Raw genomic sequence first — 26,444 nt, forward strand, 5'->3', positions numbered from 1 at the left:
TAATGGCAGGACCTTGGCATGAGGATTATTTAGCCGGCAGCACAGAAGGTAGGGCCCGCGCGAGCGAGAAACGCAGGTGAAAACTGTAAAGCACAGGGCAGAGGTACGGATTACGGAGTAGTATATTCCGTTTCCATGAACCGGGTGGATTTGATTGATTGATGATCGTAAAACCGGGTTGATCTGTAATTAGGGTAGAGAGGAGGGGTCCTCCTTTGACCAATCCAAGGACCACGAGCCCACGATCCCCGCCGACCAACCTCTCCGTCGAGGACCCACCTGTCACCGACCCACGTCCCCGGGTGTGCGTCCACGGTCCACGGCGCACATGCACGTACGTGGTGCCGTGGTGGGAACGGCGGATCCGGGCTAGCGAGGGCCGGCGGCTTTCACTTGCTGGGCCCGACCGGCTCTTCTTGGCCCCGGCAAACGGCGCCGGCCGTCGGTGTCAGCGATCAGATATCATCACGGCCGTGTTGGCCACTGCGCGCTTTATGATTGATGATCCTGTCTGGTCATGCATGCCGCCGGTCCGTACGTGTCGTCTGTCGTGCCTAATAATTTTCGTGCGTTGCATGATTCCGCTGTGCGTAGCCGCGCCCGCGCGCGTAAACAACTTCGAGGCGAGGCGAAGTCAGGTCTCTCTTTTTTTTTTCTTTTGAAAGAAAGCGAAGTCAGGTCTCTGCCTCGACCTCGCCACGACAACTCAAATTCTCATCTCGATCGACGCCATGCCACCTCCGTTTATGTGGAACAGACAGTTGTTTGGAAGCGCGCCTTTTTCCCTTCCACCGTTCCACGTAACGAACGCACCGGCCGGCAGGGGTCACGGTCTCGTTCTCGGGCTGGACGGCGGGAGAGCGACAAGGCATCATCAATATTATTCCCTTCCTCCTCCGTCAGCACGAGCACTACTCGATCGATCATCGGCCGTCGGCGACCGGGACGTATACCGCACTTCCCAGGGCAGGGCAGGGCAGGCAGGATAGCAAAGTGCACGCACTAGATATGGCTGGTGCCTTTCCTTTTCCAGCCGCTGTGCGGCAACAGCGCGCTAGCTAGATTGACCAGGGAGTCCTGTCATGGAACGACGGACGGCTCTACGCCTCTACGGTTAAGATCGTAGTGCTAGGAGGGTGAGATTTTTTTTTTCTCCATTGACCGATCGAACCGGCCGGTCGGTCCAACGGCGAGCTGACATCGATGGACAAAAAACGTGCGTGCCATCGATGCGTCGATCTGGTACTGGACGTGCGGATCATATATAGTGCGGCCTACCTTCTATGACGAGCACCATAGAGGAGGAATCGCAAGCAATTTGGTTCCCGACGAACGAACTCTTTGTTTTTCGGTATCAGTTACAGACTTACAGTCTGCAGAACCATATATAACCAGCAACTCAAAACTATGCATTTGTGCATTCATAAGCAGGATATATATTCTGAGTTGCAAGGTGTAATTCTTCCAGCCAATTTGTAATCTGACTGCTATCCTGTGATATCTTGCTTCTCATATGATTTTTTTTTAGAGAACAGGGTCCCCCCTTGGTCCCATCATTTTACATCTCATATGACATGGCGATCGATCGACTTCGAGAAGCAACAGCTAGCACGCAAGAGACCTCGAACCACCTGACTGGCTGACTCCAGTCCACTGACAACACATATATCACGGAATTTTTGCAAGATTCCGGACTTCTTTGGCTTATTCCAACATCGAAGCAAATAAAATGTCCAATCTTAGATGATGAGACCAAGAAGGCGAGTAGAACTTGAGCTTCTTAGCGTCCTTGCCCAGAATAAACTTGATTATCCTTCGAGATTTTGTTTATGTACCTATAGCTAGCAAGTGTCGTTTTCTGTAATTTGCCTGTACAGTAGGGCAGGCATAAGGAACCGTAAATTATTTGACGATCCATCACCTAATTTTGCTCATTGAAACATCAGAACGTCTCCAAACCCTGCAAGCCCTCAGCAGGTTTTTTCATTCATCTGGACTATCGAGAAACAAGACGAAACATATGCAGTCAGAATTTGACAATCCCAGGACTTCCACGTTCATCCGTTTCAAGTTGTCCAGGCATAGAACCAATGGATTTCCTCTCTTTGAACTCCTGTTAGTTTTTCATCATAGTTTTGTACTAATCATCAAAGCTAAAGGGCACCTGCTGACTGGGCCTATGTGGAGATAATTAACTTGAATAAGATGCACATCAGATCAGCATTACACTATATACATTATACATACAGGGATTGCTTTCGTGGAAGCTTGTGTATTGGATTAGAAATGCGGAGACAAGGCCAGGATAGCTTATCCATGCACAGAACCTAATCTGAGAAGAAATATATAGCGGCTATCAATGAAATAATCAAGAGTACTTGGTTGGTGCAGCCTTGCTTGTGGTGTTGTTCCCTGCATCAGAAGCATGAAGAAAGCTTTCTCCCATACTTCTAGGGGTGTATATCTGGCAACCAGTACAGCTCACAGCTTTGAAAAATTAGCACAACCATTTGAACAGTTCTTCCAGTAGGCACCTATCTACAATTGGGCAAAGTAACATTTTAGATATGCACAGGGGGCATTGTGTATGTCGATCAATCAATCAATACAGAAGTGATTCGGTGCTATAGAAGCTCATACCAGAGTGCCTTGAAGCATTTGCACTTCGCAAGCAAAGTCCTCTCCCTTCTGAACAGCAAGAAGACGTCGTCAATGATGTGAAAAGAATCAGTTAGATCAGAACCCTATTTTTCCAATTTAGTCTGTCTGATAAGTAGACCATCATCCCAAACTTCAAGCCACCTGCAGCCATTAATCCACATTAAAGTTAAACCCTTTTCAAGAATTGCAGACAAACTCTATCTGGAGCAAATTTAAACAGAATATATAAGAGGACCACCTTGATCCATTTGCATCTATCAACAAGCAGTCCCCATGACGCCATCCATTTTTAAAAAGACCAAAGAATATACTCCCATCCTTAGCATAAAATCTTCCCTCTCCGCTAGCCTTTCCCTTCCAAAAGTTTGCAAACCAACGGTCACCACTGTGGAAATAGTACCAACCCTAAAGAGAAAAGGAAAATCTCAGAACTCCACGTGGTGTTAAAAAGGGTCACGGTATTCAATCCAACATGCATAATACACGTTCAGAATTGAAATGTCATACAAGATGGCACTGAATGACAAATGTGCATCTCGAATAAGTGTAAGTGGTGCTTCTATATTCTATTTCAGGATATTCTACAGATAAATAGTTTGACACGAGAAATGCGTAATCAACAAATCCTGAAGGTAATGCCACTAAGCACATGATGATGTGTAACACATATTAATTGTCAACTGCATAACAGAGTACAGACTGTCCTTTTGGAATTTCATACTGTATTATTATCCAGTCCATATGTAGCTGAAAACAAGAGGAAGTAAGAAAGGCTGGCAGGGGAAATTAACACGGATCAGAGAGAGAATGGGCATCTGAAATTACATGTCGGAGCATTTGTTTTTAGTTTCACACGGAACAGAGGCCTATTTGTTCTCTTGGTAACCGAATTAATGTGCAGATGATTTTTTTTAAATTTTTTTGCAGAATTTAGTTACAGTAAGCAATCAAAATAAAAGTTGGAGACACTTGGATGAAGCCTCGAGACGGGATATTGGTGCTTGACGATAAAAGGAAAAACAAACACATAAAGAACTGCTATGCAAATGAAACTGAACAAGCAAGTTTAAATTCTTCGGTAGCAAATATATATAGAGTGACCAAAAATATGCTGCCGAACTCTTACAATCAGAATTACATGAAAAATAACAACTATAATAATTGAACAGAGCATAGGATAACAAGTACAATTTCCCATGGTGATGCTTGACCTAATCATGTTTCAAAGTAGATATGGAGGTTATTTTTAATTTGACCTTTCAATAATTACTGTACGGAATAGCAACTGACTGTGCCATACCTTCCCATGACTAAGACCGTCCCTCCATGTTCCATGGAATACATCGCCATTGCTGTAATAAAGTGTCCCCAAACCGGATCTCTTGCCATACCTCCAGACTCCATCATAAAAGCTCCCATCACTGTAGGTTAAGCGCCCCTGTAATTGTTAACAAAACAAGATTGCTGGAAAAGTAAGACTTCCTGTCAAGCCAACTGGAAGAGCAAGCACTTTAAAGGGCTTCACCTTTCCCTCAGGGACGCCTTCCTGGCATCTCCCCCTGTAAGTCCCACCTCCATACTGTATTTCAACTATGGGGCTCCATGTTTTTTCAGGTTCTCTTTCAGCATCCTACAAGGCATATTACAGTTGTCAGACAGTACCCCAGGCATGTTGATGAATTTAGAATGAGGACATTCTATAGATGTAAAGGCTCTTGCATACTATCTACCATAGTATTGGACCATGCACAGTCCTTAGCAAAGACAAACAGCAGCACCCCAGCACTGGCTGAACATAAAATGTTTTTCCAGGGGTGGACAACAGCTCCAAAGGCAAGTTCAAATGGAGCTTGATCTGTTTGCCACTTTGCTTGGTTTTCAAATTAAGATTACATAACACAATGTCAGAACAAACATTGCTGAAAAGGAAGATACAAGGTTGTTCAACATCTAGTAAACCAAATATGAACCAAGTTGTATGTGTAGCATAAATACTCTTGCCTGCCTCACTGCATAGTGCACAGATGACTAAAGGGAAAGCCTCTTTTTAGTAACGAAATAGTGAAAAAAACTGATGAGCCAGCAGCACCCACAAGAAGAATGACAACAATGTGAGGGAAAGGCTGCAAGCCTGCGACAAATGATGAGTAGCTGGAGTGGAAAATAGAAGGATGGTTCTGAAGCACAATTATCCAATTTGGGGTTAGCAAAACCTGGAGCCTGATTTGGAACCTATATGCAATAAAAAGGATCATACTAAAACATGATGACACTTCTTATCCCCAATTCTGGTAAATAAAACTTCAGTCATTTACATTTTTATTCCAACTATATTTGATTAGGTGAAACTAGCTACTACAATTTGTGGTCAGATGAGAGGTGTGGTTTTAAACTTTAAGAACAAACTATACCAGAAGATATCCGAGAGAAGTCTCCATAATTGAAAATGTAAAACAAACAGCAAAAGTTGGGAGGGAGGGACTAACGAGCATCGATGCAGCCCGGCTAGCAATAGATCCACGTTTTCGAGATTTGCCCATCCTACCCTTTAGAAATGCTGCTGCAGAACTACATATCTCCATCATTTTCTCCAAACCAACATCAGAAAGTGAGGCGCCAGAGGCAGCATGTCCAGTAGCTAGAGATATGCTATCAGTAACATTACGAGTTTCAGGCTGTGTATTTGGAGAATGATCATACTGAATTTCAGGAGATTTTACACCAACAGGAAGAGTGATAACATCGAGCTCATTCCTTTGATTGCTTCTATCTGTTGTGTTACGCTCTTGAGCCCACAATTGTGCAATGCCAAAGGCAGGGGCATTGCTCCAGAATTTATGCCCCTGCTGCAAACTTAAACCCTCTGCCAATGAAGAATAAACTTAGGATACTCCGCCAAAAGAGAAAACTAAGCAAACGGAGGACATGGTGTGAGCAGTTTACCTCTGCCAACATCTATGCTCATTTCTTCATGAGATTCAGAAGTAGCTTCTTGAAACTCTGGTTGTATTCTCGTGCCGTTGTTATTAGATTCTCTGAATTGCAATAAACATTGGTTAGCTTATAAAAGCAGAAATTTAGACTGAAAAAACAGAAATATTCCCTGGGAAAAGTAAGGCGGGGAGTATGTACATTACCTCTCAGGTTTCATATTTCCTAATTCTTCAGAAAGTGGGGAAGCTCGTTCTGCCAATCCTTGTTCTGCCATACTCAATCCACCATCAGGCAGTTGCCTAGATGATTGATTTGACCAAGCTTGTTTAAGCTCTGGAGTATCTCCTCCCATGAGAGAGGATATAAAAGGAAAATGCAAAGCCAAGCTCGAAAGAAACCCCTCCTTTACCGAGACAACATTTTCATCATGGTTGTTACTGCAAACAAACATTAAACACATTTTATCATACATTTATGTCGGCATCAGCTAGTGAGCAAGGTACAACTACTGCAGAAGCTGTAACTTATTTGACTTTCAATGTATAATAGTCCTCTGTGACTTAATTTAACACAAAATCTGCATCATTAGAATGCTACTTACATTCCATTCATTTCCCCACCAAGATTAAGCTTAGAATTGAACAGATATACTAGCGAAACTATACTAGACATGTTACATGCACTAAAGGTCAGCATAAGTTTGAATTTTCTCAATCAGGTGCTCATGTGCCGTGCAAGGCTTACCAAACAGTTAGAAGAGAAACTACTATCAGTTTCGGCTCTAAATCAGGTTCAGAATTTCTAGAAAATATGATATCCTTGGTGAACCCAGTAACTCGACGAAAGATGTGTAGAGTGGAGATCATGTCACTCTCAGCCAATAACCGAGCACTTGTAAGGGAGAGGAAAACCACACTGTTCAAGTCCTACATGAAATCAATGTATACACAGATCAGTGCTGTGAAAACAGACATGGTTACAGAAAGAGATTAAGTTATGATCAGGAATGGTCGTAATAATTCTAATGTGAGATAGTACAACAGGTTCCCTCCACATGTTTGTGATGAACATGAACTGCTATTGCAAAGTAAGAATGTAAGATTGTAAATGTGAACAAGGAACTGACTACACGAGCTGTTCGTTCAGCATTTTGTTTTTGCCATATAAGTGACAGTATTATAAGAGAGAAAATAGTACTGACGTAGAACTGCTTTTCTTTATTAACTGATTCATTATCTACTACTCCCTCCGATCCATATTAATTGTCGAAATATTACATGTATCTAGACGCTTTTTACGCATGGATACATCCATATTTGGGCAAATTTGAGACAATTAATATGGATCGGAGGGAGTACCAAATCTTGACTTTGGAAACATCTGTGCAGGTTAGCATGAATTGTACACTAACAGATAACATGTCAGGGGTTGAATCCTTGATTATATATCTTTTACAGAGGTATACATGTGCAATAGACAGTAATTTTTTGCACAAGTGATAGCAACATCAACGGGTGGGTGAGGATTAAACAATTCAGAGTTTAAATGGACAATTGTGTGCACCTTTATGCCACCACGGAGAAATGGACAGTGAAGAACAGCCTGCTTAATAGCTGATTGGACGTTATAACCAGCACCAAATCCAACTCTAGTTTCCCCGTAGCTTTTGAGTAGCTGTTAGAGTTGTACACTGTAAGAATTAAGAAAAGAATTTACATGCTGACCATACAACCGAGTAGCAAGCAAATTTAATAGATTACTTTGCCTACTTCCTCAGGACCAACTTCCTTAATTTGTGTATTAAGAGAGCTCCAGAACATATGATTAAATCCCTGATATGTCAATATTAGTCGATTAGAATAGCAAAAATAATATTTCAACACAAACACAACACTAAGAATTTAAGACTCACCGACATTATGATAGATATCATGCTAATAGTTGACAGGACAGCATTATTGGCACTTTCCAAAGCCTCGGCAAGGGTTTCCACTTCCGTCTCAAGCAGAGAATCAGCTTCAATAACTGGGGTGGAAGAAATACATATTGAACTAAATATCATTTGTTTTGGGCTGGATCAATCACAGGATTTGATGCATATGTGGTGCTGAATTGCATTACAAAGAAACATGACTACAATAGTAGGACTCCAAAATAGATCTGTAAAAGTAAATGAATGAATATAACTACCTCCACCACCACAAGAAACTCTCAACATTTCAATATAATACACAACTATATTGCATTGTGCTATTATGTCATCCCAGCAATGGAGATGAGGGCACTTTGGAGTACAAATAGAGGCTCTTCCACTAGAAATGAAGTAAACAAAATAATACATCGCTATGGCGACGCTACAGCGTCGTGGCACCCCTGGATGCCATCGCGTCCACCCTCGCAATAGAAATTGCTTGTGGCCTCGAGATGCCAACACAATAGTATTTGGACGTATTATGCAAGAAAATGAAGGCTCAAAAGCCTGGGGTCAAAAAGCTTTGTGGGCTTGGGCTGGGTCCTGCCTCTGCTCCTGATTCCATCCTCAACTGCAAATCCTGTACTAAATTGTAGTCCAAACTCCCAGCATTATCATATGTTTCCCCTTCTGCTACCCTTCCAAAGTTTGATTGGAGGATCTGGGTCAGGAGGGTCCACTAATGTAGAATAAAATAATACTCGATAAGCTCATGAACAAAAATTTCATGGTCAGCTTCTTTTAAGGCTTTTGGACATAAATGACTTTTGTATCACTTGCCCTTTCTGAATCACGATCTTGCATGGGAACTTCAAAAAGAAAATGTGAACAGCTCAAATATGTCAACCTACCTTTACACTGACCAAGGAACAAAAGGCATGACGAACACTATAACAAGATTCATAACAGAGCAAACAAGATAAAGTCCAAATAGAGAGAAATGAAAATCATCCTTTCATTGTGTGTTTACTTCATTTCTAGTGGAGAAGCGCTAATGCATGGTGTAAAAAACTAGATCAAAAAATGGCTTACCGATGTGGAAGTTTGAGCATGCTTGAAGTTTAGCAATCAAATCAGATGCCTGCAGAACCAAAAAAATGTTTAATGATAAACCAAGGTACAAAGACCGAAGGGATAATCTTAAAATAATGGACTTTTTAAGCAGGCTGTAGGCAGCAACGCACACTTGCACAGTTCAATAAATGAAGGATTGAGGAAAGATTGCAAAAGTATTCCACCTCTACTTGTCGTCTTTGTCCCTCAAAACAAAAGGGCTTCAAAAATATTGATGCGGCCAGCTTATCAGCAGATTTGACAGCACTTAGAAGCTCCAATGCAGCAGTCTGATCAGCATCTTGTCCGGCACTTGCAACCTACAGGATATAATTGTTATCAGATGGAAGATCTCGTCTGTCTTAGCTGGAAAAAAAATCTACATCAGCACCATAAAGACCAGTTTGACCTTCTGTTTCTAAAAAGTTTTATCAAGGCCCTCGAGCATTTTTACATAAAAGTCAAGTGCTTCCTCTACAATTAGTAAGAAAACATGTGGGGATTATCACTGCATGGTACATGGTAAGCTCACTCAGTGCCCCCTATATAGTTAGACTAAGAACAGATCCACGAACAATGAGTTCTTTCTCAGGTAAATAAAAAAATGAAACATGTGCTCAACTAGATGCTTGGACTGTTCATAGTTAAGCCAAGCTAGGTATGTTCTCTTTTCTTGACCTTGTTATTATGTACGTATTCAACACAACAGGAATAGCACGGACAAGTGAAGCTTTATGGTTATAAGTATTATTGCACTATTTTTATACTAAAAGCAGGGAACAAGTGTTTATCTGACGTTGTCATAGTCCGAACTGTTTGTTTCTGACAAATGACCACCGTTCAGAACTAGTAACACTATACACTATAATACACTATCCAATACAGTTCATACTCATATCAAGATAGCAATTCACACATACTTGATATTCTGTTCTAAGAAACGAAAATAGTAGATCACATTAAACAGAAAGATGAGAAGTGTAAGTGTACAAACAAGAATAATCGCCGGTGGGCAAGGCTGAAGAGACACTGGATGTTCCAAGTCTCTGACTACTGTCTCTGAAAATAGAAAACGGTCAGGTTCAAAACTAGATAGGATAAATAAAGACATGGAAAATGTTTTCATGGAATCAACAATCTGGCAGGGAATTACAGGTTTAGAAGTGTTTGATACCTGTACCATGACTTCTTTGTATCAACTGTACTTCAGAATTATCCGTCACATGTACTGTCCTGAAACAAAATTATGTGTAAGACAGAATTGTGAAGAAAAGAATATGGGGGTAAGTTACAATGTATTGAAAATGGCACAAATGACTAGCAGTTACAAAGTTGATACCATATGGGGCTTCTGCTTACATAAGGGAAAGGAAAAGGATTAATTTGGCAGAATATTTGTCAAATTAATTATGAGACTAGCAAATAAGAGCACCTCTAGAGATGAATTTTCTTTTCATTTTTTCAACAAGGTCAACCATTTGGTTACAAGAAACTCACATGATTATTTTTCACTAGAGAACTTTACATGGCGTAACTGATAGATCACCAGTTCACCACAATAAACCAAAATAGTCTCTAACATAAAAATGGCCTTGCATTATACTTAGCATTCTCAGCAGAAAAAAAAAGGCTCATGAGGGCAAACTAGTTAATTTGTGCTGAGCTCCAGTAAATTCAATCTTGTATTCATCTCTCCCTCAAAAAAAACATTAATCTCACTAACACAAAAGCTTACATTCAGCACATTGAATAGTTTATCGGTTTTGCTATTTCTTAGGCGACTGAGAAATAACTATTTCTCAATCGATAATAACAACCTTTTGATTCAATCACTGAGATTCGTGTAAGATTATTGTAGGCCCGATGGATAAGAAAATCTTGATTGGATGGCTACGATTGTTGACTGAGAAATAACTATTTCTTAGGCGACTGAGAAATAGACATTCCCATAGTTTATATATCAGACAAATAAAAACAATCACATTATATGCATGGAAAACAGTTAAGATTCTCAACCATGTCAATTTTTTTTTGCTGCATTTTGCTAAATGAACCACAGCCATCATAACACACAGGCAGCTATAGATTGCCTCTATATAGGAATTAGAACCAAAACACTACGCTGAGGTAACTTACGAACAGTACGATCTAAAAGGATGGATTCTACAGTTGCAGGAGAGGTTCCGATTCGACTAACTATACTAGTGAAAACCGAAGCCACACGCTAAATTAACATTGGCATTACATCACATTGGGGAGAATGCAAAACGGTTCGATTAATCCACATTTGAAAACTTAACACTGGCATTGCTTCCAGCTTGGTTTAAGCTTCTACAAACAACAACAACGCAAACCACATCGCGCTGCACGCGCGCGCGGAGACCAAAACTATCGAGTCAAGTTCCGACGGAGGTGCTAGGCGAGGGTTCGGGTGCGGTACCAGAAGCGGATCGGGGTGGAGGAGAGGGTGCGGGAGCCCAGGCAGAAGTCGATGACGGCGTCCTTCCGGCTCCCGACGCCGACCACCTCGACGGGCTCCGGCTGCCGCGGAGCACCACCCGCCGCCTCCGCGGCCGCGCGGACCCCGGGGCCACGGCGACGGGGGGCAGTGTGCCTCCGCGGGGACGAGGTGAGGCGGCGCATGGACGTGCACGGGGAGGAGGGTGGTGGCGGGAGCGGGAGTAGGCCTCGGACGGAAGCCGCCATGGATGCGGCGACGCGGATGCGTGGGTGGCGGTGGGATTCCAAGGCTGCACACTGGAACGGGCCGGCCAGCGGCGTCCTACCGCTACGACGGGTGAGCCGGTGAGGCGAGCGAAACTGCAAGCCGTTACTGCTGCTCCGTGACTCCAGTGTGTATCATTGGGCCGGCATGGAGGGGGAAGCCTGTAATGGGCCAAAGCTGAACAATGATGCGCTAATTCTGCTCGACGGAATATATGGCCCATATAGACGTGAGATGGCCCGATCAACGAGGCCCGTAATCTCAACGAAGAGACCGAGGGTACCTTTGGTTTGAGACCCGGTAGTCCTACCATAATTTTGGCATGACCAAAGTAAATGCATGGCCAGAATTTTGATAAATTCCATAGTTCGACGGGCAACAATATCCTCACGAGGACAATATTTTACTTAATCCACTGCGGATTAAAGGGTATTCAGTTTGGTTCATGCCTTGGTGCTTTGCTGCCTGGCCAGATGCCTCCCATTGAGCTGCATGTACCCTGTTTTGGTTGCCGTCCTAACGAGGTGCCTGGCTCAGGCGCGCGAGCTCCTGAGACACAGGCCTCCAAAATCATGCGCGTGAGCATGGCCGGTAATATCCTAGCCTTAACTGAATTTTTGAATCTAGAAAGCATGGCATGCATAGGAATGAGAGGTGGATTTGCTTCGTATCATCCTATGGCTGCGTTCTTTTCCGCATCTCCTAGAAGTTGTCCTCGCCTAACTTTCTGAAAAAGTCGCATCATAGATTTAGCTAGAGTTTCGAAATAGTTTAGGCCAAATTAGTTTGTTAGCCGAATCAAAAAGTGCATTCTTTTCGGCTTCTAGACCCGGCTTTTCTGAGAAGCTGCCCTCACCCAGCTTCCTGGAGAAGCCGCATCCAAAATTTGATTAGACTTCAAAAATAGTTTGGCCTAATCTATTTTGAAAATTTAGCTAAATTTGGAATGCGGCTTCTCCAAGAAGCTGGGGGAGGGCTACTTCTCAGAGAAGCCGCTCAAGGAAGCCGAAAAGATGTGCCAAATTTAGGTGGTGCCTTCTCCTGGAAGCTGGGAGAGGACGGCTTCTCAAGCCGGTTCAGGAAGCCGAAAAAAAACTGGCTCTTTATATGGCCTACAACACAGTACTTTAATGCTTCGTCAGGCTCTAAACACTCTATTTTTCAACTAGCCCGACTATACAAAAATCTTTCCCTATTTCAGGCTAGCTTCAGGCACCAACATTTTTTAGGCATGCATGAACCAAACAGCCCCTAAGTTAGCCTACGAACTGGGTGTGACTGTGAGCAAATAAAGCGCACCAGCGAGGCAGCGACACTCTCCATCGACGATCGATATCGCCTGTAGGGAGGATGGATCGACAGCGAGATATCCTCCGAACTAGCTGAGACATAGACATGCCACTAATTGCATGCCTACATATATGCTTCCCCGGTGCAAGGCGCCAGCCGCCCCGGGCCAACGCCAAAGACAAGCCCCATGTGTGCATGCATGCGCGCCCGGCTGGCCAGTCGAGCGGCACACGGTGCATTCAGCCGCGCGCAATGCATCATGCATGTTAGTCCACCCTCGTCGGGTAAAGCAGGCGCGCGCGGCGGCAGATTGGCCGGCGTCGGAGCAGAAAGCCAGAACGCGCCACCGCTGTCCGGGCCGGCGCTAGCTTCAGGCCGGATCGGTTAGTATATTCGGAAGCATGCAAGGCGTGCATGTGCGTGTGTGCGCATGCATGCATGCAACAGAGACGAGACTTGCGTGGACAAAGACGGGATCTGGAGATTCGGGCCGGACGGCAAGTACGTGTGCCGCCGCGCCGCCAATAATTTTCCGAGAAAAGGGCGGTTCCTTTTGTCCCTGGGCTTTTAACCAAAGAATCACACCTGCTGCATGCATCTCTCTCTCTATCTGAGACCCCATGAGACGAAGAGAGGTGTCTTTTACCTTTGCACATGCATGCAAAGGCTGCATGCAGCTAGCATAGTGAAGAAATTTCCGGCAGAAGGAAGAGAAGGAACAAGTATAGCGGTTATGCATGTCGTCGTACAGTACATATTTAACGCCACGCGCATGGGGCGCACATGCCAGTACGTATGTATCTGTACGTATGTCAACGTCTCCATAACCAGAAGCAGTAGTAAAACCCAGTCCACAACGACGCACATGAACAAGATATATACGCGGCGAGACAAAATCCACAGTATACCGTTATTGCAACCAGACCGTTATTAACCAAGGCACCAAGCCAGTGTAAGAATCCCAGAACAGTAAAGACGGTCAGATGGATCGAGATCGAGCCCGAACGAGCTGAACACGGGCTAGCTGTATGCATGCATATATGCATGCTGCGTCGTCCTCGTCGCCTGTTGCTGCATCTTTCCCAAGATTCGAGATGGACGGAGGTCAGGCGGCCGGGCAGAAGCAGTCACGAGGAAGAGCAAAGAAAATGCGACGACAGGGTAGGCCAAAACTTGGGAGGACGACGACAGCGACGCCTCGATCCATCGGGCCGTGCACGTACACGGTACGATCGGCTCATCGTGCATATACTCACTCCCACTCCGTTCCATTTCCATATTAAGTGACTCAAATTAGTCTAAATATGAATATATATATGTTTAAAAAACGTCTAGATACATGTCATAGAAAGTCACTTAATATGAAACGGAGGGAGTAAAACACTGAATTGCGTTCATCTCTCGTACGTCGCCTTGTTCTCGACGTCACGGAGGTACGATGCCGACGACAGAGCACAAGAGAAAATTTTAATGGGTGTTGTTCCTCTTTCTTTTTTTTTCCTTTCGGATAAAAGACCGACGATGGAAAAAGTGAGAAAACAGCCAGGCTTTGTCTATGTGCCTTCGTAGAGTGATGATCAATATGTATGGACAAACAATCGAGTCGGGTGGACTTGGAAATTAAATTCGGCCCTGGCCTCTTCCATGCATAGAATCAGAAGATTTCTTTCTTTTTGTCATTAGGAGGGCGCGCTCTCACTATAGTGTTGATGATATTTTTCAACAAAGGGGTGCATTTATGATTTTGATCACATACCATTTTTCGAGTTGTTCAATAGGAAACATATAAAGCCGATATGTCACATGTACCATTTATGAGATTGTTGTGACTCGATAATATTCAAAATAATACTATGTCACGTGTTTTGACATCGTGATGTAAAATGGTTGTCCTGGATCTCTATCATCTATCTCAATAATCTTCAAACCCTAATGCCATCTTGCTCCATACACGGCCTCAAACCTACCCCGCCGCCACCCCCTCCATCGCTAGTGTGCCATCTAGGCTCAATGTGCCCTTGCAAGTTGCAACTCCTCTTCACAAGGCCTTTCGCCTGCCTTCGTGCCTCCGTCCTTCCCCATGCTGCTAGCTAATTTCCCAGCGCCGCCACAACGAAGATGATTGCCGCTAGATAACTTCCCAACGCCACCACAGTGAAGATGATTGCCAAATAGTCCTTAATAGAGGGAAAGGGCAACAATTAGGGGTTGCAAGTTTGCAATTGTGGAGGTGTATATCAGAGGCAATCGGCACATGTGGCGACCGGAGGCAACATATTGAGTAGATCTAAAGGAGGAGACTGGACTTGCTCGAGTCTTCAAGCGAGGACGTGGAGGTAAGAGTTTTTCCTTTTTGAAATCGTTGACAATATTTTTAAATGATGCATATCCTTTAGTATTTTGTTGGCGAAAAGAAGACATGGCTGATAAAAAAATGCACACCTTTAGACGTGGCCCTTTTGATGCCCAATGTTATGCAAAATCTGAGCATTGAAACCGAAATTCACCAAAAGTTATCCAGCTATGCCTGAAATTCAACCAAATCAAAAATATTCAGGTGGCATGATTAATTATCTGCATCAGGGGGCGACGAGTACTACCCCCAGCATTTGACTGTTGCGATTAACCAGAGGCGGAGACAAGCCCCGGCCGGGGGGCCACGGGCTGGGGCTTGAGAAATTTTTCTTTGGTAAATTATGATACTTTTAAATTTGGCCTGGGCTTTCTTCCCTTTAATTACTCTTTCTTAAGTCTGATACGGTATAATAGCCTGCTTCTAGTTAATTTCTGACTCCGCCCCTGCGATTAACCTCTCCGATCCTAACACTGTGCACCTTCTGTCGTCTTGCTTACTGGATTTGTACCATCGGTGGATATGGACCATACATAAACGACAAGACGTATCAGGAAAGCACGTTGGCGCGTCAATCGAAAGGCACAAATGTCAAACTGGCTAGTTGCAGTAAAAAAGTCATCACTAATTCCGTAGAGAAAAATACCCCGTAATTGTCCAGCTACGATCGTGTCAAGGTTACTTTCTCGCTACTCACAAACTCCACCCTCCAAAATTGATGCTGCATTCGATTTAAGTGAGCACCAGTACACATGTTTTGATCTTATTAGGGGCCGTCAGTCACTTTCTATCCAAGTACACAATATAGTGCCTTTATGTTTCTAGGAGCTTCTTGCTGCTGATTACTACATAACTCTACGATCAGTTAATCAATACTCCTGTTGGTCATCGAAAAAATTAATAATCTCTGAGATTATTAAGATTATCGGGAAACATATACATTATGTCTTATACCGCGACATCTCTTCCTGTAACTGTCCACAGTACACACGCACACGCACTGACGCACAGACCCCCTCCCTCCCTAGCTATAGCCTAACTGCACTGCACGGACTTGCATGCATCCCTCTCCATGACTCCATTCCTGAACATCTCTCTCTCTTCACGTGGAGTAGCTAAATGCTACAGAACAAGCTACTCCAAACGTTCCATAGCTACACGGTACGTACCTTTTCCTGTGCCTACATTTGTATATGTCAATCCATCCCCTATCTACGTCATGTGTGAGAGTCGACAGTGATCAGAGAGGGAGCAGCATGCAGTGCAGAATTGTTGCTGGTAGACGACGGCAAAGTCAAGAAGCCGAGAGGGAATAATTAGGGCCGGAGGGTGCACACTCTCAGTCGAGCGAGCTGAGCTGAGCTGAGCTAGCTGTTGATCCGTGTGGGATTGCGTGCGTGCTTTGGCCCATCCGCTTGTAGCTTCCTCCCCTGTCGCGTGCTCCATGTCTTGTCTGCCCATGGCTACATAGCCCCTGACTGATCAGTACTGAGCAAACCCCGGCTCGGCCTGGCAACTGTTGATTAATTAATGCGCACTGTCTTCTTCCTGCTTGCTCCATCTCAATCGCCCAGGCCTTTCAGCTTTGAAAGCACCACCACCCAGAGAATTAATTCAAAGAAAACCCAACATGAAATATAAAGCCGCACACAGCGTGCACAGCGATGTATATATCCGGAGCATGCAAACAGTGAACAAGCAGCAGTAAATTAAACTCCAAAAACAAGCTGGAATTTCTGGTCTGGTCTCTGGTCTTCCCGTGGTGACTTGGCATCAAGGGAGACCGACGACCGAATGTACATGCAGGAACGAAAAACAGTACCACTAAACTAACAATTGTACCAATAGATAGAGGGAAATATATAGAAATTGAAGTTCTCTGGCCTCTTTGGATTATTGAAATGCATGAATCCAGCCCCAGTCTTAGCTAACTACCCAAGAAGAAAGACAACTACTGCATGCCCAAAAGAAATTAACCTTTGTTCTAGGTACGCGCGGTGCAGCAAATTCGTTCTCTCTCTCACCTTACCTTCGGTTCCGATCCAGCATGAGCTTAATTGGTTCCTTACTCCCCATAAACCACCCATAGAAGTCTTTTGGTAGCCCCATATGATCCATGAACTAAATAAAAACATCCTCAAGAAACTGTTGCATGCATGCATACAGCCATGCATGCATGTGACCTTGTTTTGTTTCTTGTCGTCGATCGAGCATGCATGCGCATGTGATTTTTCACTTCATCTCGGCCGGGTCCAGCGAGCCAATGTGGAGACCGGCGGCGCCCTGGCGCCGGGGCGGGCCCATGGCGCTCATGCCAGCTTGGACCATGCCGGCGCCGACGCCCAGGAAGTCCCTCGTGCTCAGCTTGCCGTCGTCGACGCCGGGGAACACGCCGCCGCCGCCGCTCGCCAGGGAGTTCATGATGAGGTTCTGGAACGACTGCTGGTGCTGCCTCTCGCTCATGGCCGCCGCCGAAGATGACGAAGACCCGCCTTGATCTCCCCTGCTCCCCGCCCCACGCAGCAGCGAGCTCGCCGCCGACCCGCCCACGTTGTGGCTGCTCGTCGTGGCGCCCATCTGGGCCGCCTTCTGCAGAAGCGCCGTGGCCGACATCTGCGGGAGCCCACCGGAGGGTTCGGATGAGTTGTTGTTGAAGATCGAAGGGAAGCTTCCCCCCGCACCGATGCCGATGCCGCCCAGGAGGCCATTCTCGCCATTGCCATTGGCATTGCCATTGCTGTTGAACTGGTTTTGGAAGACGAAGCGCGCGTCCTGGCCGTTGCCGGGGAAGAAGCCGAGGTTCAGGAGGTTGCTGTTGTTGCTGCCACCGTTGTTGTTGTTGCTGTTGTTGCTGCTGCTGCTTCCCTGGTGCTGGTCGGGGAGTTGCATGAGGCCGTGGAAGGCGGCCGCCGGCTTGCCATGGAGGAGAGAACTGCCGCCGCCATGGCCATGGGAGCGGTGGCTATCCTCGGCGAATTCCTGGGCGCCGCCGAGGTAGAACGGCGAAGAGGCCTGCGAGGGGCGGAACATTGAGGAGCCCGCAGCGGAGGAGGTCCCCATGATGTGCTCGAACTGGGCGGCGCCGTTGCCGCCGCCGAGGTGGAGGACGTCGGACGACTGGCCAGAGCCGGCTTGGTCTGGGACGAAGCCGGACGGCATTTGCGGGGACATGCCGGAGAGGCCGAGGGCCTGCATGTTGCCGGAGCCGCCGTAGAGGCCGGCGCCGATGGGCGGCATCCGCGCGCTCTCCTGGGCCAGAGCGTCGCAGAACGCGCGGTGGGTGATGAAGCTGTCCCTCCTGCGTAATGTATAGTGCACGTACGTAAGAAAAAAGGTGAGATTATTTCCATGAAACACATGGGTAAATTATGAGGGATTTATCCATGCTTCAGTGTAAACCACACATTATATAGATCAATTTAGAATCACACGCGCGCGCGCGCATGTACATAACACACACAGACAACCGGAATTTAAGTTAATTTGAGTGCAAAAACCAACGAAGTACTCCTAAGAAGTTTAAAAACAACTGCTAATTCAAGGGATAAGATCGACTATGAAGTGTCGCAACCAATTTTAGCAAAAAAAAGGTTTTGCTATATCTAACTGCCATGATTTTTAGTTAGAGATAAGTTGATTGCTCAATCGTTGGATCTGAATCGTGTGCTTTAAGATTCATGATGAACTTAACGATGGAGAGAGGAGGGAGTGGCCGAGCAGGTATGCCGTCTAGATACTAATCCTAGTTATTGGTTCACCCTAGTTATTCAATTTAGTTGTAATTAAACAGGTGTGCGTGCGACGTGCACGGCACCTGGAGCCACAGTAAAATTCCTAACGTGTGTAGTGAGTATTCTGCTGTGGGTCAGGTGTACCATGTATATTTGGGAGCATGATATTTTGTCGTGCCGGAATGGATGAAATGGCTCCCCCATTTACAGAAATGGAGTCGCTCACTATATTTTGTCCAACAAACAACATTCTAGAGTGAGTACGTTCAGAGTATTACACACAAATTCAGGCAGATTTGTTGTCGCCTGGCTAGTTATTGAAGAATGTAAACTAAAATTATATATTGTGAGCATTACACAACCTGGAGCCACAGTAAAAATCCTAGCGTCTGTAGTGAGTATTCCGCTGTGGGTCAGGTGTACCATGTACATTTGGGAACATGATATTTTTTTCGTGCCGGAATGGATGTAATGGCTCCCCCATTTACAGAAATGGAGTTGCTCACTATATTTTGTCCAACAAACAACATTCTAGAGTGAGTATTACACACAATTAGTATTCAGGCTGCTTTGTTGTCGCCTAGCTAATTATTGAAGAATGTAAATTAAAATTATATATTGTGAGCATCACACAAAAAGGCTTTGTTGCGCTACTAGCTATAGAGTGTAATCTCTCTTAAAAGACTGTCACTACTCAACTTTGTTGGCAGTGATTAAAATCAGGCCAATAAAATTATAGTTAGACATGCTCAAGCATATGACTACAGAAAATATCAGCGTCATTAGACATTAGTGCGTGCTAACCTTGCTAGTTAATTGCACGTACGTACGCATCTAATGAAGCATGAATTACAGAATTCCATGCATAGTATATATCTACTCGTGCAAATGAGTGGAACAATTTCACATGTGCGTGGTCATATATTTGGTGAATCCGGCACGTTAATTGCACATAGTTGGTCATATATTTAATAGCAAAGCAAAGAATACGTACGCCAGCCATCAGCTATATCCTAAAAACACTGACTAACTATGCCATTGCCACCAAAGGGCCAAGTGTAACACACACACACACACACACACACGCGTAAGACAACACCAGCATGCGTCACACACAGGTGCAGGCTTTTGCAGCTAATCGATCGGATGCAAAGCCAAAGCTATAGCTAGCTAGGCATGGCCACCGCCAGCAGTAGCATAGTACTGCTAATCGACACTTTTCCAGTTTGCCATGCATCACATGAGAAGGCAAGGAAGCCTGCGCGCTGCCGTGGCTGGACCATTTGGTCGACTCTGGACCGACGGCGTCGTGGCCGGCCGCTGGCGCCTGGGCTAGCTGCTTGCAAAGGAGAAGGCATGTCATCACGTGAACACTACAGGTGGGCCGGCCCTGGGATCCGTCCATCGGTTTGCTGATGCAGATGAGAGAGAGGAGTGTGCGGATTCCGATGTGAAAAAGGCGGAACTGCCGCCAAATGACTGTGTCAGTATGTGCGTGTGTGGTGTACATACATATCTCCAGTCCCCTCCCGACAAGAGCGATTCACGTGGGAGCAGAGCAGCTAGCTGCTGCATCATCCCCCTTCCACACTCTCTCTCCATCCCCTTCCATGCTCCCCTCTCTCATCCAGTCTCTCTCTCTCTCTCCAGGGGAATCCAATCCCAATCCAAGCAACAGCAATGGAAAGCTGCACACGCGCGCCGGCCCATCCCTCCTTCGCTAGCTAGAGCCCTAACCCTAGGCAGCAGTAGGCACGTAGCCTATCTATCACCGATCGAATCATCGATGCGCCCGGCCGTCAAATCGATCGCCTCTCCTCGTCAAAGTTTTCATCATGACCCAATCATTCATGCTCCCAATTAAGAAAAAAATATACTACCATCGACAGCAAAGCAGGGAAATATGCTAAACGATGCATGAGAAACCGAAAAGATTTCCTGTCGGCCGATCGAGCGCCGGAGATCGATCGAGCTAGATGGAACTGAGAAACGGACCTGGAGAAGAGGGTGCCGCAGTCGCAGCGGTACTCGCGGGTGCCGCAGGTCTTGGAGTGGGCCTTCCAGTCGGACTGCACGGCGTAGCGCTTGGCGCACTTGTCGCACTTCCACTTCTTCTCGCCGTGCTTGCGGCAGTAGTGCTTCTTGATCCCCGTGAGGTCGCCCAGCGCCCTGGCCGGGTCGTGGTGCACGCACGTCGGCTCCGGGCACAGGTACACACGCCGCCGGGTCTCCTTGGGGTTCTTCTGCTTCAGCTTCCACGGCAGGTTGTGGCCGCGCCTGTGCAGCTGCAGGTTCTGCTCCCGCTGGAACCCCTTGTTGCACACCTCACACACGAACCGGTTCGTCGCCATCAGCGACCTCGGCGACAGCGCGATCACCTCCGCGTCCGGATCTGCACAAAAATGAATCAATCGATCATGAAATCGAACATGTACATAGATGCGCCTGGTAAAACTGATCGATTAAGAGAGATTTGTACGTACTTGGGTTGCCGGGCTGGTTGCGCTTCTTCTTGGGAGCGGGCGCGGCGGCGGGGGGCTGCGGCTGCACGGAGTTGGACACGGCAGGCTGCATCTGGGTGTCGGCGAGCCCAAAGAAGTGCGCGGACGAGGCGGCCGCCATCGATGGCAACAAAAGCAATCAATCCTTAATTTCGTTGACAAGTTTGTTGGGTAGCCGGCCCTTTAGGTGAGAGCCGCCACCGGCCAGTCCAAGTAGTACAGTCTAGAGACTAGCTAGAGAGGCGACGACATGGTGGACACTGTGCAAACCTCTCCCTTCCCGGCCGGCGTGTCTTGTGGATCTAAAAGACAAACAAGTAGCAAGAGATGAGAATGGATGAGTAGCCGCGTCTCTGCCTGCCAAAGACAGAAGAGATAAATATGACCGAGATCTAGCTAACAAGCAAACTCGCGCAGGCCGGACAAACCCAGCCATGCCTTCCGTTGTGTGCAAGAGAACAAAGCAAGGGAGATGACAAATCCACAGGTAGCACTCACACAAACACACAAGAAATCGAAGCACGCACCGCGCCAAGCTAGCTAGCGAGAGAGAGAGAGGAGAAAGAGTCCGGAGAGAAAATGGCTCGAAACTTACCAGAAAGAGGGAGAGAGAGGAGAGAAGGAGGGGGGAAGATTGGGGAGTAGAGACTAGAGAGGAGATCGATGAACCAACCTAACCCTCGAAAACCAACAACAGGAGCAAAGCTAGCAAAGCACCAAAACGATGAAGAGAGGAGAACGAACGGATGGACATAGCAAAAGGCCGGGCGGATTGCAATAAAATACACACGCGCGGACGGAAGAATGATTCCCGTGGACGGGGATCGAAATTCTAGCGAACAGGAAGCTAGTCGGGAGCCCCTACCCGGTTGTTGCTTTCCCTTCCGCCTCTTCTCGATCTCTCTCCCCTGCAGGGCAGGGCCGGGCCTCTTCTTGGAGTTTAGGATATGGAGTGGTTGCAATGGCTGCCTCTCCCCATCGGTATATATTGCCTGGCTCGCTCCCCGCCGATATAAAGAGCGAGAGAGACAGCGACCCGGCCGCACCGCACGCAGGTGGAGGCCTGGGTCGCGTGGCCGTGTGGGGCTCACCCCCCTTGCGGCCGGGTCCGCGTGCGTGCACGGCCACACCTTCCTTCCTTCTCTCCGTCGCAGAAATTTTGAAGGGAAGAGAATGATCCCTATCATATCCTGGGCCTGGCTTGGGTCACGCACGGCACGTACATACGCGTGAGTCTGTGGGGTGGATGTCTGGCGCCGGGGTGCATGCTTGGCCGGCTTTGCCGTGGCGCGACCGTGCAAGTTCCGGTGGATCGACGTCCGTGCGTGCGCGTGCACGAGTAGTAACGGATGTGGCCGGATCGGAGCAGCTGGCTAATGCTCACTCCGCTGCGGTCCAGCTGGCCGTGCATGCAAAGCATGGTTTTGGGCTGCTGCGATCAAGAGGTCATTATAAAAAGTTAAGTAGTGGAATTTTTTTTAATTAAAACCAGCTTCAAAAATATATACAGAAAATTAATGATGATTAAATGCTAGCGTTTTATTTGCGACCGTTCGATCAAGCGGCTTGCGGAGGAGAGCAGCGCCCTCTAGTTTCCAATTCCTCCTCTCTTCCCCCCACCGGACGCAGCTTCGGTGCAGTACAGTACTGCACGTGACTTTGGCTGGCTGGTCCACGCCACCCAAAGTCACCTGCATTAACTTCACTGAATCCTCCTCCCAACCCCCCCCCCCCCCAACACACACACACCCACCCCCACCTGCGGACCTCTTTCAATCCTGATCGATCGGGGCAAGGACACATATATGGGGCAGTAGTGTGGCCCCTTAATCTCATAATCCTCTTGATTAAATAGCATCATGTGAATGCTTTTTTATTATTATGCATCAAAACTTTAATCTAATTCATCTAATATTCAAGGCTAGCCCCTCCCCTAGTTTTGTTCCTAGCTTGGCCATTTCCGACAAACCTCATTCTAGATATAGGCCAGGGTACATATGCTAGTACCTGTTTTGACCTTGGTGGCTTATCGTCTTCAGTTCAACCTGATCGCCTCACTGGCCAGCACCCTCTCCCTCTCCTTCACCCGCTCCTCCTACTGTGCCCCGCTCATCTGACTCGATATCCTCCTGATTCAACAAAGAATGACTGTTCAGTCCGGACTAACACTAGGGACTGAACTTCTTTCATTGCGAGGATTGTTTGAAAAATCTAATTGATCGAGGCAGCAACTTTATAGGAGCCCGAATAATGCACAATTAACTTGGATATGTGTTGTAAATCTTTAAAGTTTAAACTATTTCTGACACTGGCCAATGACCTTAAAACGTTTGTACAAATTAAAATTGGTAACAAAATGTCAGAATGTATGCTTAGCTTGTGTGCGTCGGTGATACAAAGTCAAATCCAGGGTTAATATCCACATATAATTTTATAGATAAACAGTGACATACTAACATGTATAAATGCAAGTAATGAGCTTCTTGCAGTACCCTCTCAAGCTTTAATATAACTAGATGATGCCATGTGCTTTGCTGCGGAACACTAGTCAGATGTGACCATTAATGAAATGAAGAGAGAAAAGGAGACATACAACAGACAATGTTTTTGTAAATATGGCGATTAATTAGTGTTCCAAAAAAATCATGTGCATGGATGAACTAAATCTTACGTGCATGTCATTAAATCATACTGATCGATGCAAGAAAATGCTTAATTAGCGGTTGTGTAGAGTATGCAGGTAGGACTAAGTTGGTTTGTCCTTGTCTTTGGTAAGAAGGGGTTAAAACTGGAAACCTTCTCTTAGTCTGGCGCCGTACACACACGTCCAACCAGTTATTACATGTATATAAAGTACAGTAGTACATTTCTATACAGTCTGCAGGTCATCCATGCATAGTTCCATACGGTTGGTGCGGCACAAGACATTCGATCTTTTTGTCTTCTCACCCAGGTAACCAGGTTACCACATCCATGCATTACGGAGCAGGAATAAAACACACTGTCTAAACTATATTTAAGTTTCTCTGTCCAAGAAATTTTATAAATTTGTGAGTACGTAGTACGAGACATTCTTTGTCTTACAGGTTGTTTGTCCATGCGTGTCATTAAATCATAACCAATATACTACTCGGTAGCAACAAGTACGTGCATGGCTAAGGACAAACCATGAACTGCAATAAAACGTGGACCGTGTAATTTATACCGGATCTTGCCACGATCGATCGAGGCTCTAGTGAACAGTGATCTCACTGCTACTAGCTGCATGCATCCAACATTCTCGTGGCAGTAGTACTAATTATCATTTCACCTGTCAATGTTGTGCAGTGGTGATATTCTGATAATTAAGTTGTTCCAATTATTTGGCAATGTGGAAGTATTCTTTCTTACAAAATACGCAAGCTAGACGTACTGCGTGCTCTCTCATGAGAATGCAGCTGTGGCTGTATATATGCATTTACCTGCAAGTGTTTAAACTGGACACTGTTATCTCTTCCTGTCAAATCTGACCAGGATTCCGAGAGCTATAGTAGTTTTTGCAAGAGGAGCTGCACATTTTTGTAGGGAATTAACTAGCTAACAAGCATAATTGCCTATTTGCTTTTTCATAGTATCATAGATGTTTGATGATTCTTTGAAGTCATTTACTTTGTCTGATCTTTCCTTGTGTTTTGTATATATGCATCATCCAATGCGCGGGTTGGGAAGTTAATAAAATTCTTCTTTTGTCAAAAAAGGAATAATTGCCAATTTGCTCACCTAGGTAGTGACATTTTATGAATAAAAAGAATTAAGCAAAACACATTTCCGCTTTAGTATATGGAAGAAACTATGCCAGCAATATAACTACTCCAGTAAGAAGAAATGCTGATGCAACTATACCAAATAAATAATCGTTCTGAAACAGCCGGCCCTGCTTTAGTTGTTGGCGTTGTCTTGTCCATTAGTTGCTAATATAATTCACATGAAAGAGATTATTTTATCCTGGTCGGCCTTGTGAAGTTAGGTGGCATGTAGAGAAACCAAGACTCGTTCAAAGACTCATGTATCACCCTGAGAAAGGAATATGATGAGATCAAAGTTTCTAACCTTTTTCCTTCTTGGAGATTTTTGCAACGTACCTCCTGCCTATTTCTCCCCCGAGAGCGATGTGGACAGTATGTCGTGTATAGCATCACACATATGGGACAAACGAAGAAGGAATCAATCTGGCAGTGGGATTTTGATCAAGTGAATTGTGTAAAGTTCAAATTGAACTCAGTTAGTGGATATGAAAATGCATGCCTATATATTGAGTACATCTGACTAATAAAGTTGTTGTCAGATAGATTACTAACCTTCCAACCTGCTCAAAATTTGCAAGATACAGTCAATTGATATGTATACTTTGGACAAGCATCACACATGCGAATGGACCTTGGCAAGGTTGCCCGCCTCTAATTTGTAGTTGTGTTTCTCCGATGAAGACGCCCACGCCAAATGTCTCATGTCTCCCCAATAATCTAACAAGGTTGTTAATTGTTTTTTCAGCGCCTTACTGGATCGCCAGAGGTGACTGCCGGCTGTAGTGGAGCAACAAAATGTCAAAGTAGAGACGGTGGGATGAATTGTCCGAGGAGATTCGGCATGGGGATCTTGCCGGAGTTGTGCCGCGCATAAATGGTGCGGTGGCGAGGCTGAAGCCTTTTGCGGCGGCTCAAACGAGGGAGAAAGGGGAGGGGGGGGGGGGGAGGGTATTGTCTAGGTTTGGGGATTATTTTTATATGGTAGGTCAAGGAGATGGTGAGAGTTGTTACTTGATAGCTCTAGATCCAATGGCTAGAAAAAGTGTATGTATGGTTGGATCTTGTATTAAAACCTACCGTTCAAACTTTCCATAAAAGCAAGTTTTACTTTAAAAAAATGTTTGGTTTCTTTTTTTTTTGAAAGGTCCAGCAAATGCTGGCTTTCGATGTCTTAGCAGAGGGAATAATTACAAGGCTGCTCTAAGACAAATGAGTAAGAAAAAAGGAAAGAAAACCCGAGGCATGAAAAAAAAAACTGTATTACTTCATGATATTCTGCTCTAGCTATGATAAATCTCTGCATGACCATACGATGTTGACAAGGAATAGAACGAATTATTAAATGGCCAATGAGTTAATATATATGCGGTGTATATATATAGTCGACTGGTACGTAGCGAGAGCGGAAAGGGAATTCACAGAGAATCTACTAGCTACTG

At 45.5% G+C, this 26,444-nt stretch overlaps 2 protein-coding genes across 4 annotated transcripts; both read right to left on the reverse strand.

Annotated features, from left to right (window-relative positions):
* Positions 1 to 2,078: 2,078 nt before the first annotated feature.
* LOC100833206 (protein ACCUMULATION AND REPLICATION OF CHLOROPLASTS 3) lies at positions 2,079 to 11,440 on the reverse strand. Its single transcript, XM_003576774.4, has 17 exons — positions 11,061 to 11,440; positions 9,795 to 9,853; positions 9,615 to 9,679; positions 8,806 to 8,940; positions 8,600 to 8,648; positions 7,508 to 7,620; positions 7,356 to 7,427; positions 7,159 to 7,269; positions 6,340 to 6,521; positions 5,799 to 6,032; positions 5,605 to 5,696; positions 5,148 to 5,524; positions 4,187 to 4,291; positions 3,962 to 4,099; positions 2,900 to 3,066; positions 2,641 to 2,802; positions 2,079 to 2,538 (listed from the first exon to the last, which is right to left on the reverse strand). The coding sequence occupies exons 1-16, from the start codon at positions 11,324 to 11,326 to the stop codon at positions 2,745 to 2,747; spliced, it is 2,223 nt and encodes a 740-aa protein (XP_003576822.1). The 5' UTR covers positions 11,327 to 11,440; the 3' UTR covers positions 2,079 to 2,538; positions 2,641 to 2,744.
* Positions 11,441 to 16,679: 5,239 nt separating this feature from the next.
* On the reverse strand, positions 16,680 to 22,241 carry LOC100834360 (protein indeterminate-domain 5, chloroplastic). Of its 3 annotated transcripts, none has more exons than XM_010240181.3 (4): positions 22,086 to 22,241; positions 21,203 to 21,522; positions 20,715 to 21,111; positions 16,680 to 18,286 (listed from the first exon to the last, which is right to left on the reverse strand). In XM_010240181.3, exons 2-4 carry the CDS (start codon positions 21,339 to 21,341, stop codon positions 17,221 to 17,223), a joined length of 1,602 nt encoding a protein of 533 aa, XP_010238483.1. In that variant the 5' UTR covers positions 21,342 to 21,522; positions 22,086 to 22,241; the 3' UTR covers positions 16,680 to 17,220. The 3 variants fall into 3 exon arrangements, with proteins under 3 accessions (XP_010238483.1, XP_003578615.1, XP_024319043.1); XM_003578567.4 differs by lacking the exon at positions 22,086 to 22,241 and adding an exon at positions 21,894 to 22,062; XM_024463275.1 differs by lacking the exon at positions 22,086 to 22,241 and adding an exon at positions 21,816 to 22,062.
* Positions 22,242 to 26,444: the final 4,203 nt, after the last annotated feature.

The sequence above is a fragment of the Brachypodium distachyon genome, chromosome 4 (genome assembly GCF_000005505.3).
Source record: "Brachypodium distachyon strain Bd21 chromosome 4, Brachypodium_distachyon_v3.0, whole genome shotgun sequence".
Classification (NCBI taxonomy): domain Eukaryota; kingdom Viridiplantae; phylum Streptophyta; class Magnoliopsida; order Poales; family Poaceae; genus Brachypodium; species Brachypodium distachyon.